General features: G+C 40.9%; 2 protein-coding genes across 4 annotated transcripts in view; both read left to right on the top strand.

Annotated features, from left to right (window-relative positions):
* Positions 1 to 11,357, top strand: part of LOC123987305 (butyrophilin subfamily 1 member A1-like) — a 21,543-nt gene extending 10,186 nt beyond the window's left edge. Inside the window, exons 1-5 of one of the 2 annotated variants that reach the window (XR_006829087.1) lie at positions 435 to 549; positions 2,802 to 2,837; positions 5,653 to 5,928; positions 8,587 to 8,727; positions 8,870 to 11,357. Coding sequence is in view for 1 of the 2 variants with exons in the window: in XM_046076064.1 (XP_045932020.1) it covers positions 2,802 to 2,837; positions 5,653 to 5,928; positions 8,587 to 8,723 (449 nt within the window). In the remaining variant the exon portion in view is untranslated. Of the gene's footprint in view, positions 1 to 434; positions 550 to 2,801; positions 2,838 to 5,652; positions 5,929 to 8,586; positions 8,728 to 8,869 lie in introns of those variants that run through there. The other variant, XM_046076064.1, reaches the window with a different exon arrangement.
* The window catches only part of LOC123987296 (butyrophilin-like protein 1), a 208,732-nt gene that overhangs the window by 83,003 nt on the left and 107,121 nt on the right, over positions 1 to 18,608 (top strand). The window lies entirely within an intron of this gene.

Genomic DNA, 18,608 nt, shown 5'->3' with positions numbered 1-18,608 from the left:
GTTTGTTTTGATTCCAGCTGTCTGTTCAGTCGTCTGTTTAAACCACTGACAACGAGGAACACCTTGAAAGTACGACTTTAATAACATATCAGCAATTTAATATATGAGAATCACATACAGTAGTTATACCGAAAACAATTACATTTATTAATTTTACAATGAAAATCTGCAACACCTTAACCAAGATGTTTGTAACAGATATGATAAAATCATATTACAGCAACTCTTGAAGTTATAATGTTACATTAAGTTGAAACTCAGTTTATTAATCAACGCTGTGTTAATGTTTGAAGCCTTAGTAAGGTCAGACAAAATTTGGAAACCTGCCCCCTGTACCCCCATAGTTTCAGCCTGTGATGTTCTTGGTATCAAACATTGACCTGATTTCTTCTCTTCCTGCTTTACCTCTACTTGTTGTTTTTTTTTCCACAAAAGAAACTATAATCAGAGACATGCAAGTTATCGTGTCACCTGACTTCTGTGTCTCCACATCATGTCAGAACTGAGCCTCTGCTGCTTACTGCTCTGCGTCCGTGCATCCGATCTCAGGTGACTAACATCTTTGTTGCTGTTGAGCTCTATCCACTTCTGAGTTTTCTTGAAGGAAAAGTATATACAAGTGTGTATTCAGTCTTTTAAATCTAACATTGTTTACATCCATGTTTGCTGGCTGTAAGTCTGCTTATAATCTTCTGCTGCTACTCTAACTGTCTGCTGTCTGTAGCTTAACATTAACCGCACATTAACCGTCTTCTTGTCATCTTCTCTAACTCCATACAACAGAGAAAATAAGCAAACAGGAAATTGGTAAATAGATTTCAAAATTTCACCAGCTGAGCTCAGTTTGATTCTGATTTTGATTTGAGATTCTGACGCATCTTGTCATCAAGTAACTAGATGATGATAAACTAGAGCCCGACCGATTTATATATGGATATGGGGTAATTGCATTTGTTTCATAACAGCAGAAATATGACTATTAAGTCAGATCCTTCACTCAGGTCATGGATGTTGCATAGTTTGCCCACCAGAGGGCCTCACCACAAAAACCAGAATCAGCTGGTGTTTGTTTTTTTGGTTTAAGGAGTGGCCCTGTTAACTGGTGACCGTTGCGTTTGAATGGGTCTTGTCGTAGATACGACAGCTGGGACGAGTTCAGGGCCCTGAACACCCTGCTGTGAGCGCAAGCGCACTGCATTCTCCTGCCTTTTTAACACCGTTGTGTTTACAAACTTGTTGCAGCTGATTGGGTAACACCTGTGCCCACCAAACGGGAGAAAACGTACCTCAAAGCCCGTTGCGGAACGTTGCACAACGTTGCAAGGAAACATGTTGTTCAATTTGAAAATGTTGCAAACTGCTGCAAAGCATTTTGAGGTTGAACTCGCCCCTGTTAACAGGGCCACTGTGTTAGAGAGAGGGCTGTGTTAGCGGTGAGTCAGTCTTTTGTCACGTTTATTACGTGACTTAAATAATTATAATAAAAACAGACCCAGTCACTTCTCCTGAAAACATTCATGACTTGCTAACCCTCCTGTTTTTCACTGCCCTCTCCCGGCTTCCTCTTGGCTCACAGCAGTTTAATGATACGGTCGCTGGGTGGTGAAAGCTACACTGCTGACAAACATGATTTATTCTGAAACAGTGTGGCAGTTCTAGGGAATGGTCCACATTTGTCTCTAGTACATCACTTCTAAATATTCTCTAAGATCATGTAACGTTACAGCAGCTAACGCTGCTTGTTGCTAAATTAGCCACAAAGCTAATGCCGTGTTTTTCAGTGGAGGAGCGCTAACTATAGTTTCTGACGTATTCTAAATATATCTGCGAGCTGCCTGTCTGCAGTTAGTCGGCGTGTCTGAAATGATTAAACCAGAGAGTAAATAAACGTGAGCTAAACAAGAAAAGAGCAGGGGCGAGTTCAATTTCAAAACGTTTTGCAACATTTTCGGATTGAACGACATGTTTCCTTGCAACGTTGTGCAACGTTCCGCAATGGGCTTCGAGGTATGTTTTCTTCTGTTTGGTGGTACAGGTGTTACCACATCAGCTGAAGTTTGTAAACACAACGGTGTTAAGAAGGCAGGGAAATGCAGTGCGCTTATAATGTAGTTAAATGAAATCTCAAAGCTGCAGGTCCTCGTTGTAGAGAGTCATGTAGTATTAGATGCATTCAACAGCAGCTCACTGTAACGTAGACGGGATGATTTATACCGATGATGAGAAATGGTTTCTCGTAGCTTTGGTTTGAATTAAAGAGTGCTGGTAAAGGGATGAACTAGATTTGAATATGCTACATTCAAATTATGGCAGATTATGTGTAAAGTGAAATAAATATGCTTATTCTCTCTCTCATACGGCTGAAAAAGTTGCACCTTCCAGCAGCAAATATATATTGATGTGCAATTGTTTACATGTTCATTTATTTTATTAACATAATCCATTTAGGAAAAGGTTTTATAGCCCACATATATACCAGCTTTCAATATTGGCCTGTTCTAAGTGTAGTTTATACAGTTAAGGGGTCCTACTATCCAAATCATTCTCTAAATCTAAATATCGGCTCATAAATTGGCTTTTTTTCACTTTAATGTCAGCATCGGCCCCCAAAAACCCATATCGGTCGGGATCTAATCTAAACGTGCAGCTCTCTCATTAAATACTTGGCCTTCATGTGAATCAGCCTCTGCTCATGTTTCCACCGGCTTTATATTAGATGTTAACAAATGACTCCATTAGTAGTCTAATAACACATGACACATCACCATGTGCATGAATTAATGTTGTAATTTGTCTTTCAGACCTCACATTTAGAGACCGATCAGGAGAAATCTCTGGTGAGTGGTGATGTCACTGATCTCTACATCTGTTATGTTAACTCTCTGGGCCTCAGGATCATTAAAACTCTTGGAGCAGGACCTCAAACAATTCATTGATTAAACCAATTACTAAAATGCAAATTCTTTGCATCGAGGCATCGTTTAATCCATATGACTAGTGCAGTGTTTCGCACGGACATTTATTACTGTTGCAAATCACGCTTACACTGTGCGAACACGACGTGATTATGATGGCGTTGTTTGCAAAGTGGAGGAAGAGAGAGAGAATAGCGAGGGACGAAGAAGAAAGTGTTCAATGTATAAAGAAAACAACAACAGTTGAATATTTTCAACTCAAGCGAGAAAGTCGCATGGCGCTGAGTCAGCTGATCAGCGTTGAGATTGTCCCTATGCCACAGACGACTTCAGAGCGTGTGGAGAGGGCCGGGCAGAGCGGGCGATTGAAAATCTGCTGACCTGCAGAGAGCTGCTAAACTTGGGGGAGAGGAGCCGGGAGCAGTGCTGCAGCCTTTGGACAAATAAACACCCGTAGTCGGACGGATTCTGCTCTGACAACTACGCCATTTACTCGCAGGAGGAGCTCAGAGTTAACTGCTTTATTAAATTAGGTTTTTACTTTAGTTTTTGGGATTTCAACGTTGATTTATCTTCACTGGAGCTTCTCAGCAGCTTCCGTGCACAGTCGGTTCCAGTGTTGTTGTTAGCGTAGTTAGCTCTGTCAGACTACGACTTCATATTTATATAAAAACCGGACAAAACTGGACATTACTTGGAGAAAAGAAAGCGAGGAGGTTGAACTACCTGGTGAGTTCAGAAAACACGTGTCTGTAACTTTATTCCAGCTATCGTTGTACTTTACTGTGACCAAGTTAGCATAGCGTAGCCCTGATCGATCCAAACTCCTTTCAGAAAACAAACATTTTAGAATTCTTGCTGACAGACCTGATAAAGCATGAATTCATATGTTTAACAGATCTGCATCATATTGTAGTTATTTCGGCATCAGTTTGATCCGTTTATTGCTATTTAATCACAGCAAAATGTTTACTTTGGGTTCATACAGCTGTAGTAATGGCGAGTTGTGTTTATTCAAATTGTAGCGTTGTGTGTGAACACTAGCAGCGAATGTACCCACGCGGGGAAAGCGTCGCGAGGAGAAAATTTGCGTTTGGTCTGAATGCCGCATAACTTGTACAGCACTCGGGGGATGTTTGTGTTGGTAAAGCAGCTGTCCGGTTGTTGGTCTGATGTTTGCTGTATGACAAACTATGAATTTCCGAAAGGACTAATAAATATCTGCCAAGCAAAAGTACTTCTTAAACGACGCATCGAGAAATCGTTGAAATAATCTATAGAAGCTTTGAGTATTAATATCATCTTTAACTGCAGCCCTACACTAATTACAGATTACAGCAGGTTTAGGCAGAAGTTGAGCTCCTCTTAAATAAATATTATTAATAAATATTAATACATCTGATAATTATGAGATTAATATCTAATTTTGAGATGAGACATGTATTGATCTATTAGATCGACAGCCATCTATTTTACAAGTCTGTCCTGATGTTACTGATCTCTACACCTACTGTTCATCAGCTTCTTCATTCAATTCGGATTCAATTTCAAAAAGAAACATTACAAATGGCTCCAGGTTTATTTCTAGTTAACATGTGACTGTAAGTACACTTAGACCCATGCTGTGTCCTTAAGCTAAGCTTAGTTCACACTACACAATTTAAGCTAATTGTTCATTTATGGAAACCAGTGGCAGCAACCTAGATGTAATGTAGTTTAACATCAACAGGATAAAACGTGTCTGCATCCAGTTTATAACTATGATAGGATTGTTCCAATCAGTGCGACTACAATATAAAAGATTAGGCTTCATTGATCAGTTTTATTTAGTTAGAGATTAGTTTAAACAGTGATTAATGCAGTAATGTAGCCCACAGTAAGTGTTTTTGTGCAACTGTTGCTAACCTGACAGCTGCCTTAATGTCCACAGTTATAAATAAGGACAGTGTAGCTTATAGATTTAATACTGTGCTGAGGATAAATCCCCGACGTACGGAGATAACTCTCTGTCCATAAATCGATCAACAGATTGATCATACAAGCGGGCATGTTCAAGATCATGTTTGGCAAAAAACGAATAGCCTATCTAACTGGGATATTGACAGCATGAATGAGGAAATATCAGACAGCCGCTTCATGCTCTGCAGGAGGGGAGGAGTCAGAGAGAAACTCAAGTAAGAAAACCTCCCGAGGAGGTTATGTTCACAGCGTAAGTTGCCGGGGTCACAGACCAAGAGTTTATCTCATCTCCGTCTCTGAAACCGAAATCACAGAGTTTCCCTCATCTCAGGCTTAACAAACTAGTATTATTCACTAAACCCGTTTTCCTGAACACCCTCATCGCTAATCATCATAAAGTGAACTTAATGGCAGAACATTTGTATTTGATTGCATCAGACTGTACAGGTGTACCTAATAAAGTGGCCACTGAGTGTATGTATCAGTGATAGAGTTAGGGTGCACATGCTTTAAAGACCCTGTTTCATATTTTCTAACACGTTTATTTTACTTTAGTGTAACAGAAAATATTGTTGACATATCAGACAACAGATTTCATGTGACGTCGTTTCAAGATCATTTTTTCAGCTCAACAAATGTAAAAATTCATTTTGTCCAAACGTCTTCACTGTATCTGAGCTTCTGTCATGATATGAGTCAGAAACAGTGTTTGCAGCTGTAAATAGTTTCCAGACTTAGAAATGTTTGAAATATCCTGTGTATCATCTGAAATGTGCAGCAGGTGCAAAGCCGTCTGTCACTACACTGGATCAAACAGCTGATCGAGCCCTGCTGGAGTGTGAAGTTCGAGGTGCTTCTCCAAAACCTAGAGTAGAGTGGCAGGACAGTGCTGGAAACAAACTTCCTGCTGAGGAGCCACAGGTCTCAGAAAGAGGAGGCAGCTTCTACATCACTGTCAACACTACTGTGAAGAAGACCGACAACTATCGCTGTGTAGCCACACAGGAGGAGATCAGCCATCAGATTCATACTGAGATCTACGTGTACATCAGTGGTGAGATTCTTCCTATTCAATTGTTTTAATTGCTAATGTGTTGTTCACAGATTAAACATTTGCACAAGTGTAAAAAGTTTCAAACTGAGTGAAAGCTTCACTCTTATACTGAGACTCTGAGACTTCATGAATCTGCAGAGATGAGAGGAAGAATGAGAGGGTCTGCAGGGAAATAACAGAAAGAACTGGAGTTTGTAGGAAACAAGTAAAGTAAACTTCACTGTGCAGCTCACTAAAGCATTTACATATACAGCATATTATATATGCGCTGCGCGCAGGTCTACAATCAAATAAGATTGTAATCATAAATAGTAAAAATAATCAAAAATCAATATGTGGCAGTCAGTGTTTATATTGTGGCGGGCCACCTCAAATAAATCAATTTATGGGAAACACTGGTTTTCATATGATGTTTGAGCAAACAAACACAAAGAATGTAAATACTCTGAGCAACTCTAGCAAACTGTTGCTAATGCTGCGGCAAAGCTAAGTTGGTATCAGCCAGCACAAATATGACAGACATGACAGCACGCGCCTATCGTTTGCTGAATTTAACAAAGTGCCATCACTTACTATTGTGCCAGACAGATTTTACTTTAACAAGAGAGTATTAAAATACTCCTTTGTCTGTTTTATTATTTATTTAATTATGTATTGATTTGTCACCGGGCCGGACAGGGGGCCAGACACGGGGATGGGGGGGCACAAACAGACAGCACAGAGAAAGGACAACACCTGTAAGAGAAGGGGGAAAGGGGGATGGAAGGTGGGGACAACAGAGAAAAGCAGCGGGAAACACCAATTGCAGAAAGCAACGAAACCTGCAATAGAACAGAGAGGGGGGCTTGGGGAGGAGAAAAACAACAACAACAAACAAACACAAACAAAAACAAACAATAAAAATAATAATAATAGTAAAAGACAACCAGCCGAACAGCAGCAATAAACAGCTGACATAGTAAGACAACTAAGAGAAAAATGAAAACAAGAAACAGTCACACACACTAAATAAGCAACACAGCACAGCCACGAGAGCTGGAATAATAATTAATTTAAATAAGTAACTGAAAAAAAGCATCAGGAATAATTCTACCAGGGACAACCTAAGTTTGTTTGTGTGAGACTGTGTCTGTATGTGTGTGTGTGTGTGTGTACATGTGTGTGCGCATAAGCCTGTTAAAGAATGTAGTTGTTAGTGAGAGTGGGACGCCACGACTGTAACAGGCAGGCAAGAACCCCAGTAGCCAATAGGGTTGGGAGAAAGGAAAAATAAATAAATCAAAAAAAAAAAAAAATGACTCCCGGATGCACCGCGATGCAAACGTGGAAGACCCCGACCCAACCAACAGACGCCCCCAAAAAAAACAAAAAAAACGACCATCCAAATGCCAGTTGACTACGCAATGCCGACGGAACGCAAGAAGCGTAACCTGCGTAAGAGCAGCGCCCGGACCGACCACGGCGCACAAACAACATAGCCCAGTGCTCCCCCCCCCCACCCGGCACCCCACCGCCGTGCAGCGAACAACCAAAACGCCCAAATGCCACGCAATCATTAACATCAATGCACAAGTGACGAGCCCAATGCAAACACTGCGCGAGCACGGCAACAGCCATTGCCCGGCAGCCTCCCGCGAATCCCGCGTGCGAGGTCGGGCAAACGAGAGAGAGAGAGCGGCAGAACACGACAGCGAAAACCAGCAGAGAGAAACACCAGCAGCAAATCCCAGCCCGGCAGCAAGTAGGCCACCGTGCACCCGCCAATAAAAGTCCGCCGCCCCCCCAATCGCCATAAAAACTAAGGCCGTCCGCGCCAGCCAACATCCCCCATGCCCAGCACGCCCCCAGGCCGCCGTGCCACACCAACCAAACCAGCAACGAGGCAAAATCAACTAGCTCAGTTGCATGCCACCACCAACCCACCCACCCTTGAAGGGCCGAGAACTCCAGGCACAAGCCCAGAATAAACTGGAGCACAGCTCCGCCCCGCACCCACACTGCACATCCCGAAAACTAACTATATACTTCAGTATCCAGAGGGGTCCAACAACTGGCCGACCGAGATATGGGGAAGCATGGATCTGAGGCCAACGAAGCAAACCAGGGACGCAAACTGGTCCCTCCAAGCCAACGAGGAAATGCCGGACTCCAATGCACAAACTAAACACCCAGCAGCCATCCAGAGACCCTGCACTGGGAAGGGAAAAAGAACACAATGCATCAAGATGCATCGACAATCGCCCTACAATCCCAGCACAGCCCTCCAAACCGCAACCGGATCAACCCGCGCAGCGCCCAGAGATCCCCACCCCTAGGAGCAGACAGAGATTCAAACCTTCTTCCTACTGATGAGCAGCACGTCTCAGAAAGAGGACGATGCTACGACATTACCCTCCTCACTACTGAGACCAGAACCAGAACCAACCTCTTAGCTGTGGAGCCCAGCAGGAGGCGACTGGCCATAAGATCAATGCTAACATCACTGTTCCTGCTGAGACTCATCCCAGTGCTGTTTGGATCTGCTGACAGTTTTAGCTTCTAGATTTCAGGAGCGTGCACACCTTTAGATGTTCTTTGTGTCGGCTGTGATGTTCAACCTGCTGTTTATGATGTGCAGCTACGTTCTGACTGTTACATTCACTTCTCAATCTGTTTCAGGGTCCCCCAAAGAGCCCCCCACTGAGTACTGCATTGGATGGACTGTTGCTTTTGTATTTGTTGGCACTCTTTTGTTAGCTGCTGTTCTTCCTGTAGCTGTACTTATAGCAAATGGTGTCATCTCACTTATATATTAAACAGGTAAGTTTAAATAATGTATTTTATCATCATATTAATGATGAGCTGACAGTTGTTATATCTTGTTCTGTTAGTATTTACACCAGGGTGGGGTCAAGGCACTTTCAGGATTTTCTTCATTATAACTTTGTTTTTCTTCCTGCAGGTTCACCACCAAAGAGACAACGAGCACTTTGCGTTTTATTCTGCTGATTTTCTGGATATTCAGTTACAATTTGCACTACATTGCTGTGGAAACTTGGAGACTCACAGCAGACTTTTCACTTTGCCTGTGAAAGTGGCCGCTCTGACCAGCAAAACACTTTGCACGTGGTCGAACTACACGTTATACAGACTAGTTTATTTCAAGTCAACCTACCTTTACAATTCACCTCAACCATTCCTCTCCCAAACAAGTTTTACACTAACATTCATTTATTTGATTTTTTCCACACATCTTATATAACTTATCTACACATTAACCATTTTGTAGTTTCCCTAGACAGATGTTGTCATTAATTATTAATTATTAATTATTCCAACAATATTTAACATTCAAAACGTCATCATTGAATATAAACTGGGGTTTTGCAGAATCATCCGATAAACGTGTAAATGTTCTGTCAGGTCGGTTCTGTCACAGTAGGAGTTTCTTTTTCATCAATAATCAATAATTCTGTTAAAAGAGAATTAAATAAATCTTGAAATTTGGTGTGACAGAGGAAAAATCCCAAGCAAGGCCAGAAGAAAAGAAATACAGTTTTTATAATCTCCAGAGATGAGCAGTGCCCAAAACAACAACCAAAACACTCAAAGAAACCTAAAAGCTTCCCTAAACCAAAACCAAAATGTAAAGAAAAGACAAAGCTCTAAATTAGGCTTCTACTTTCAAAAACAGGACAAAAAGGGTGCAAACAAAAAGGACTCCTCATTCCTACTGACTGCTAGTAGCTGAACCAACAAAGCCACAGCAAAGACAGTTGGTACATAGCAAACAAAACGGTTAAAGCCAACAAAACAAGGTTGTCAAAGACAATCAGAGTTAAGCTACGGGTACTCAAAGTCTAACGTGTTCACTTACAAAGTCTAGTATGCTCACAACAGTTCTGTACGCACAATGAAAACAGACAGTACCTCGGCTTTCAGGGATGAGAACAGCTATCAGTGCAGGGTAGCGTTGTGTTGTTCAAACGTTTCGTTCATTTGACCTAATCTTGCATGTGACTCAGGAGGAACGGGTTGTCTTATTCGTTCATTTTCACGCATGCATGAAGGATCTTGGACTCTTACGTTCACTCGTCACACAGCAGCTTCCTGGGTTCTGTCAGCACAGGAAAACATAAATGTGAAATGTAATTATATTTAACTATAAAGTGAATGTTCCTCCCAGAAACTGTGTGTAAAGCTGGATACAGTTTTCTTGGATGGGGCACTTAAGTGCATCAGTTCTAATCAGTTCCAAGTGCAATCCCCACTACATAAATGGGTATTTTGAGCATTAAACACTTAATTTCCTGCATTGTGGTGAAGATTTCTGCTCCAATTTATGGTGGAAATGTCTTATTATATAAAGGGAAACAAAATTCAGGTGGCTGGTGATTCAAAATATCTAAATATAATGTAGTGAGGCTCTCAGGTATTCTTTATAGCTTTTAAAGATTTTCTCCTTATAAATTATTTAATATCATCCCTGCTAAGTCAACACATGGTTAAGTCTTACCTCCTCTTTTGTGTCTTTAAATGTGTTTGTGGCCTCTTTTCATTTTCTTTATTAGCTCATCTGTTAATAACTTATCATATCATAACTCTGTTGCCCACAGAATGACAATGTAACTGTGGCGCATGCAGTCGATGTTGACTACCAGCTATACACAGCATGCTAGTGTCGAAAATCCAGCTGTATTCTAACGTTAACTTAGCTCTCCTTATTAGCTAGGCTCCTTACATGCTTGCTAATAACTTTTTAAGCTGGGTCTCCGACATCGGACTGGTTTTATGCAGCTGTATTCAGGCCGCCACAATTAAATGAACGTATGGGAAACACTGTAACTTATCTGCTCATGTTCAAAACTTTCTGTGTATCTGTGTTCTCTGACATGTAAAGAAAAAAAGTCGTAATATTACGAGACTAACGTCATTAGCCTATTTAAAGAGAATTCATAATATTTTACTACATGCCCTATACTGCATTATGTTACTGATTTGCTGAAAGTTTCCCCTCGACCGTCTGACACAGAACTGGATGAGACAGGAGATGCTCATGCTGGGGGGAAACAAAACTAACCTTCAGCACCTCTGATAAAGTGCTGCTTACAATACCCAACAGAGCAAATCAGGGCTTTAACCTTACATTTTTATAGCCTACTGAAACCACTGTATATGTCCGCTTTAGCGCAAACTGTCTGCAACTCACAGCGCGAGGTGGGTCCAGGTTACTCGCTGGTGTCACTCGCTTGCTGTCAGGGTGAGTCCGACAGCGGAATATCCCTCTTGTAAATGTGTAACCACTGTGATAACAAGACGTTTACGTAGTATTCCACAGTAATACCAAGAAAGAGAGCGTCAATTTTCCAGAGTTTACACAGTAAACGCCATGTGGGTAAAATTTTACAGATGATACTCTGACTTCCCGTTCCTGTGAAAACAGCACGGAGCTGCACCACAAGTAGCTGTCGGAGAAAAAATACACAGTCGCAGTGGACTAAACTGGCAGGTTTTAATGTTGCAGACCACAGTTTTTTTGTAAGTAGCTTAAAGTTTAAACTCGTATTGTTGTGAATCTTTGGTGTAAACTCGCCTTAGAATTTCCAACTAACAAACGCCCCCCAAAAGCAGCTCAGCGCCCCCCTTTCCAAAATATTTCCAACGCCCCCCATCGTCCTCGGAACGCCCCTGTTGAGAAACACTAATCCAGTGTGTTAAGCTTATTACTTCAGTATATTCCCCTGATGTTAATATATAGATTTTACTCGTAGATAGGGACGTTAGGCTGCTGTATGAATGAGCACTTTAGAGGTATAAAGATAGTAATTATAATTATATACATATATATGGCTGGTCTGGTAGTATAGCCTACTCAGGAAAGATTGTGAAAATGGACGGATTTAGCCGGAGTAGTGGCTTAATTGAATATTGACGACATATTTCTGTGGTTTTTCCATGGTTTGAATTTGGTTGTGGCTCCATGGGGCTTTATAGAACCATGATAGAGAAAGATCAAAAGGTGAATTTGTACATTATACTTGTCAATCAGAGCAAGCCAGGCAGCCTTCTGTTTTTTAAAATCGCCCACTAGAGGGCTGCAGCTCCGCAATAACCAGCCTAGTCAAAATGAACGAAATGACACACAAAAAAAAAACATTAGTTCATTTTAATGAACGAGATTTGGTGACTCGAGTCTGTCAAAAGAGTGACTTTCCAATCAATAGTGCAGGGTGAGAGCCATATGACACAGAGCACACACAGAACCATATGTTCTGTGTGTGCTTATATTCTTTATTTTTATATTCTGATTATTTTATACAAGTATTTTTTTTACTCTTGTTGTCAACGTAGTAAAAAAAAAAAAAAATCTATGAATAAATTCCAATCAGCAGCATGTTTCATGAGCTGGAGACAGCGAGTGACTTCTGTCTGAGACCTGAATAAAGGGAGGAACGAGAAGCAGAACTGCTGCATAAATACTGTCCATCTACCAAATATTATCAGTCTGTATGTAGTTCGTGAAGATCCTAACTGAACAAGACTTAGACATTTACAGAAACTGGAGTTCACTGAACTAAAGCTGGTACACTGTAAATGTGAATATTTTTTAGCTAAAGTAAAATGTATAATGTGTCCTTTGTATTTTAATGTTTGGGAGTCTGTATTTCATTTTATTTGTTATCAAATATTTGTTTATTTGGGTTCTACGGTTAGTCACTGTGTAGCTGTTCCAATTTATTAGGAACACCTAAAACTAATGCAGTCTGACAGTCCTGCAATAAATCTCCTTCATGAACGTTTTAATGTTCAGAGAGTCGTTTATTTGACTTCATGGTCATTTTGGACAGAAACACGTCTCTGAAACAGTTTGAACACAAACTGAACATTAAAACCTTGATGAAGGAGATTTATTGCAGACTGCATTAGTTTCAGGTGTTCCTAATAAACTGGACACTGAGTGTTTGCTGCTGCTGCTGACTGTGATATTTGAGTTCTCTGAAAGTTCATGTATGTTGATGTTTCTAACTGATGATGAACTTGTATCGTGTCATTTCCTGCAGAGCTGAATCATTTCGGTCCAAACGTTTGAATAAAACATGAAAAATGTCAAACTGTATGTTGTGGCTGTTTTTGATGTTTCAGTCTGTTCAAACTCTGAGAAAAGAAACTAAAGAGATTTTACTGTTTTGGACCGATTCTAACATGATCAATAATGTGCAACTTGTTTTTTAATAAAGACCTTTTACAGTGGTGGAATGTAACTAAGTATATTTACTCAATTACTGTACTAAACTACAAATTCAAGGTACTTCACTTTTTTAATTCTTTTTTTAGCAAACAGACTCAAGCTCAAATGTTATCAGTACAGCAGTTTTGTATTAAATGGTATTTTCCATCAGTCCCAAGAAAAGGGAAGAGTCATATAAAGACAGAACCACCAGGGCATCGAACCAGGATCACCTCCAGTCCACGTCAGTCAGGATCCACCTTGTCCTCCAAGGGAGTTAAGACGACTCCATTTAGCGAATACAAACATAAAAAACATTGTGAGCTCATTGCACAAATACAGTAAATCACAAAAGGAAGACGGCGTGAATAAATTATATAGTATTAGTAGACCAGAACCACCACAGGACAAGGTTTTCAAATCCGTCTATGCAATATTGTCATTCATGCGAACACAGCATTTGGACCAATTTATTGATACAAAGTCTTAAAGACAAGGTCAGTTTCTCTGTTTAATACATTTATTATTTAGACAACTATTTCCAGTCTATGCTCTGTTTCGTACATTTACTTTATTATCGATATCCACTCTTTTATTTTTGGTGGTTCCTCATCTCACCATTTATTGCTTTCTTGTTGGCTGCAAGTTATAATTAAAGAAGATATTTGTCTTGAGTGTGAAATTCATTACCCAACTATTCAGCATGGTGCCAAAACTATAATCAATCTGAAAACACATTATCGGTTTTATTTCCTTTATTATCTCCAGCCAATAGGATTGGATTACTGGACTTTTCCAAAATATGTGAAAAGAATCAGCCATTGAATTGTTAAAATTGTCTCGTCTACATTAATATGTTCCTCTTTTGGGTAATAACTAAAAATCTAATAATGTTTTTCCATGACATTTTCTCCATTGGCCAGAACTGGAGGTGGTGGATTGTATTTTACATATATTTAGCCACTCTTCCTCCATCAGGGTTATGTTTGCTTCCTTTTCCCATTTCCCTTTAACTTAAAGAGTAGAGTGTTTCTTTGATCATATGCAGGAGTTTAATCTTGATACCAGTTTCCTGCAGATGCATCAATATAAAACTTTGATCAGTTCAGTTTCATTCTGATTTTAATATTTCTACCAAAGTGATGCCTAAGCTGTAGGTATCTGTAGAAACCCCGTTTACCTAAGTCGTGTGTGTCGGTAAGATGTTGAAAGTTTTCCTGTATTGGTTCAGATGAAGCGGTTATGAAGTAAGGCCTTTTAAAGTCCACCCCAACGAGGCCCCTACACATAAGCACCTTAAGGAGCAGTTCCTGCTCGGCCTAGCAGAGGGCGCCCTGCTGCAGGTGTTAAGTTGACTCAAGGGTTGACATATTTTAGAAAAGATTTACTCTGAAAGAATAAATGAAATACACGATGGTGAGTTGGCTTTTCCTCAGTTGTTTTACTTTTTTCTTGTGGTAACTGCCAACTACATAATACAAAAATCACAATTTGATATTAAGATCTCAATATATCAAAATATAGTAATAACTATGCATTCCCTAAATAAATAGACTCACAATAAACACAGAATAGGCTGTTATACAAAAGTAAACTTCTATATTGGATATTAAAAGTGCTCATTCTCTATCATTCTAGTATCTACAATTATAAAATTACAATTCTGTTTCTTCAGTCACAAAACAATTACATTAACGATCAATCTCTCTCATTTGTCCTCTTTGTTTACATATGACATAATGCAACATCCCAGCAATCAATAGCCGTCATTTCACTGTCTAGGTTTACTATAGACCTGATTTAGTCCGGCTATGAGTAACCCACTTCTAACCACAATAACCTTACATGTGGTTACATGACGTTTTTGCCAAAATAACTTGCAATGTGTGTGATATTCCATCATTTAAGCAAGGTCTACAGTGATTACAAGTTTTTGTTTCATTTCTTTCACATGATTTACGTGCAGCCTGTGCGTAGACATGATTTAGCTCGTAGACAGACTCTTAGTCAAAAAAGTCAAACATGATTAAAAGTGGGTTTTTGCCCTGGCAGCACGTGAGATGGTTGATATCCCATTATTTTTGCAATGTCAATAATATCTACAAGATATTAAGCATCATTAAATTGACATGGTCTACCTGTAGCCACGATTTTGAGGAACTGTTGCGTAGCTGCCAACATATGGAGCCTGGGCGTGGCTATGTAGTGGCAAAGGGTCTTTTACAGTAGCACTTTGGCAATCATTATAAAATTGCAACAGCTTATATTGAAAGGGCTTTGACTTGGCGACCAATACGAGCTGAGGACGTAAAGGCCCTTCAAGCCTACTCCTTATTCTTGTGTATAGTACAGTACATGCAGGAACTGGATATGCCTGTTAACATGAGAGCCATTATTGCAAAGCTGCCATTCAAAGTAAGAGAGCAATGGAGGACCATGGCTCATGACATAATGAAAAGAACTAACCATAAAGCTCATTTTGAGGATTTGGTCACATTCATGGAGCGTCGTGTTAGTATTCTTTCCGACCCTCTGTTTGGCAACATACAGGATTCACAACCCGACGTAGCGGGTATGAAGACTCTCACCAGGTTTAAATCCCAGCCCAGGAACAGAATAACTGGAAATATTGTTGCCACCACAGTAACATCTAGGCACTTGTCTGAGGGAGAAAAAGAGCCAACATTGCCTCCAGGGAAGGAAAGGAAAGCTGGATGCCTTTGCTGTGCTCGTAGTCACCTGTTGGAAGAATGCAGTCCACACTGAAACAGTTCAGTGGAAGGAAGCACAAGGAAAAGATCTACTTTTTGAGGGAAAAGGGAGTTTGCTTTGCATGTCTAGGTCATGGTCACATGAGCAGGGATATTGACAGGCGCTTGACATGCAAAGTTTGTGGCCAAACTCATCCCACCGTGTTGCATATCAAAAGGCAAATAACAGCTATGGTACAGTTGGAGGAGCCATCTAATAACCAGCCAACTTCGCAGGAAACATGTGGACATACAGGGGCCGGTAAGGACCAATGCGTTCTGTCCATTCTCCCTGTAAAGGTGAAATCTGCGAAGGGAAATTGCATCATAAACACCTATGCTTTTCTGGATCCTGGAAGTTCAGCCACGTTCTGCACGGAAGATCTAATGCAGAAGCTGAATATTACAGGCAGAAGCTCATTTCTTATTGCGCACCATGGGGCAGGAAACTGTTGTTCCAGCCTTCTCGTTGACTGATTTGGAGGTATCTGATCTGGACAGCAATGGCTTCTATATGCTCCCGGAGGTTCTCATGCAAAAGAAAATGCCAATTACTTTGGATAACATGGTAATGCCTGAAGACCTGGCTAGCTGGCTGTACTTGTCAAAGGTACATATCCCAAGCATAAAAGCAAACGTTGATCTCTTAATTGGAACCAATGCTCCCAAGGTATTAGAACCTTGGGAGGTCGTCAACAGCTGCGGGAATGGCCCGTATGCTGTTCTCACAATGCTGGGATGGGTCGTTAGTGGTCCGCTGAATGGTAACGGCGGGGCGTTAGAGGCGGAGCTTCCCTCTGTGATGGTGAACAAGATATCTGTGGGTAAACTGGAAGAGATGCTGACTATTCAGTACAATCACGATTTCAATGAAAAGAATATGGAAGGGAAGGAAATGCAAGTTTCTTGAAACGATGGAGCATTCGGCAGTACTTCAAGATGGAAAATATTGTTTGAAATTGCCCTTCAGGAACAAGGAAGTCTCCCCAACAATTTTGCAGTGGCTAAGCAGAGGATCAAGGGTTCGAAGAAAAGGTTCATTAAAGATAAACACTTGCACCAGGAGTATACAGGATGAATAATCTCATTAGTAAGACCTATGCGGAGCAAGTACCTCAGCAGCAACAGCATTGTGAGAGAGGAAAAGTTTGGTATATTCCTCACCATGGTGTCCACCATTCAAGAAAAGGTTCCCTTTGTGTGGTGTTCGACTGTGGAGCCACTTGTAAAGGGGTCTCGCTAAATAGTGAGCTTTTGCAGGGTCCTAACCTCACCAGCTCGCTGCTAGGAGTTCTAACTCGCTTCAGACGGGAACCCGTGGCTTTCATGGGCGATATTCAAGCCATGTTCCACCAGGTGAGGGTGGCTGAGGGAGACAGAGACTTTCTGCGCTTTCTCTGGTGGCCAGATGGAGACATCAGTGAGGATTGTGTGGAGTTTAGAATAACGGTACACCTTTTTGGCGCTGTTTCGTCCCCCAGTTGTGCAAGCTATGCACTGAGAAGAACTGCTGATGATAATAATTCTGAGTTTTCAGCTGAAGTTCTTCAATGCGTTAAGCATAATTTTTATGTGGATGATTGCTTGAAGAGCTTAGCCACAGATAAAGAAGCTATCCAGATGGTAAGGGATCTAATTGCTCTGTGTCGAAAGGGAGGCTTTATCTTGGAGAAATGGATAAGCAACAGTCGCATCGTCTTGCAAGCCATAGCTGAAGATCAGAGGGCTAGAGACCTTAAGGAGTTGGATCTAGACCGAGATAAACTTCCAGTAGAAAGAGCTTTGGGTCTACAATGGTGTGTGGAGATAAAACAACAGCCTCTTACTAGACGGGGTATGTTGTCAGTTAACAGCTCAGTGTACAATCCGCTTGGGTTTCTGGCATCTGTCACTTTGCTTCCTAAATTAATGCAGCAAGAACTCTGTCGGAGACGTTGTTCATGGGATGATGCTCTGCCACAGAACATCTTGCGCAAATGGGAAAGGTGGTTGAAAGACCTGGATCTGCTGACTGCCTTTAATGTGGATAGGTGCATTAAGCCAGTGAATTTTGGAGAGGTCAGGCATGCGAAACTGCATCACTTTGCTGATGCCAGTGAAGGTGGATATGGGACTGTAACCTACATCCGGATGTTAAATCAGGAAAACAACATCCAGGTCACATTTCTGCTTGGTAAAGCCAGAGTGACACTACTGAAGGCCCCACCTTGAGTTGACAGCAGCTGTCCTTGCTGTCAGAGTGGACTCAATGTTAAAGGCGGAATTGGACTTGCAGTTGGAGGAGTCAGTATTCTGGACTGACAGCATTTCAGTGTTAAAGTACCTTAACAATGAGGACAGGCGCTTCCATTCCATTCCATTTGTGGCCAACAGAATCTTGACCATCAGAGAAATATCTGAACCCTCACAGTGGAGACATGTTGGTTCTAAAGATAATCCAGCGGATGATGCATCGAGGGTCTGAATGTCTCTGACTTTTTGAAGAAAACCACGTGGCTTGAAGGTCCTTTTTTTCTTTGGCAGCAGGAGGAAGATTGGCCTAAACCTGTGTCTGAATTGTCGTTGGACTTAAATAATAATAATAATAATAATAATCCTTATTTGTAGAGCACTTTTCAAAAACAAGTTACAAAGTGCTTTAACAAGTGTAAAGAATAATACAAAAAAACAAGATAAGAGCATGAAAACATTGAAAAGACTAAAATACCGATTAATATGAAATT

This window comes from Micropterus dolomieu, linkage group LG18 (genome assembly GCF_021292245.1).
Source record: "Micropterus dolomieu isolate WLL.071019.BEF.003 ecotype Adirondacks linkage group LG18, ASM2129224v1, whole genome shotgun sequence".
NCBI lineage: Eukaryota > Metazoa > Chordata > Actinopteri > Centrarchiformes > Centrarchidae > Micropterus > Micropterus dolomieu.
This window is presented reverse-complemented; position numbering and strand designations above follow the sequence as displayed.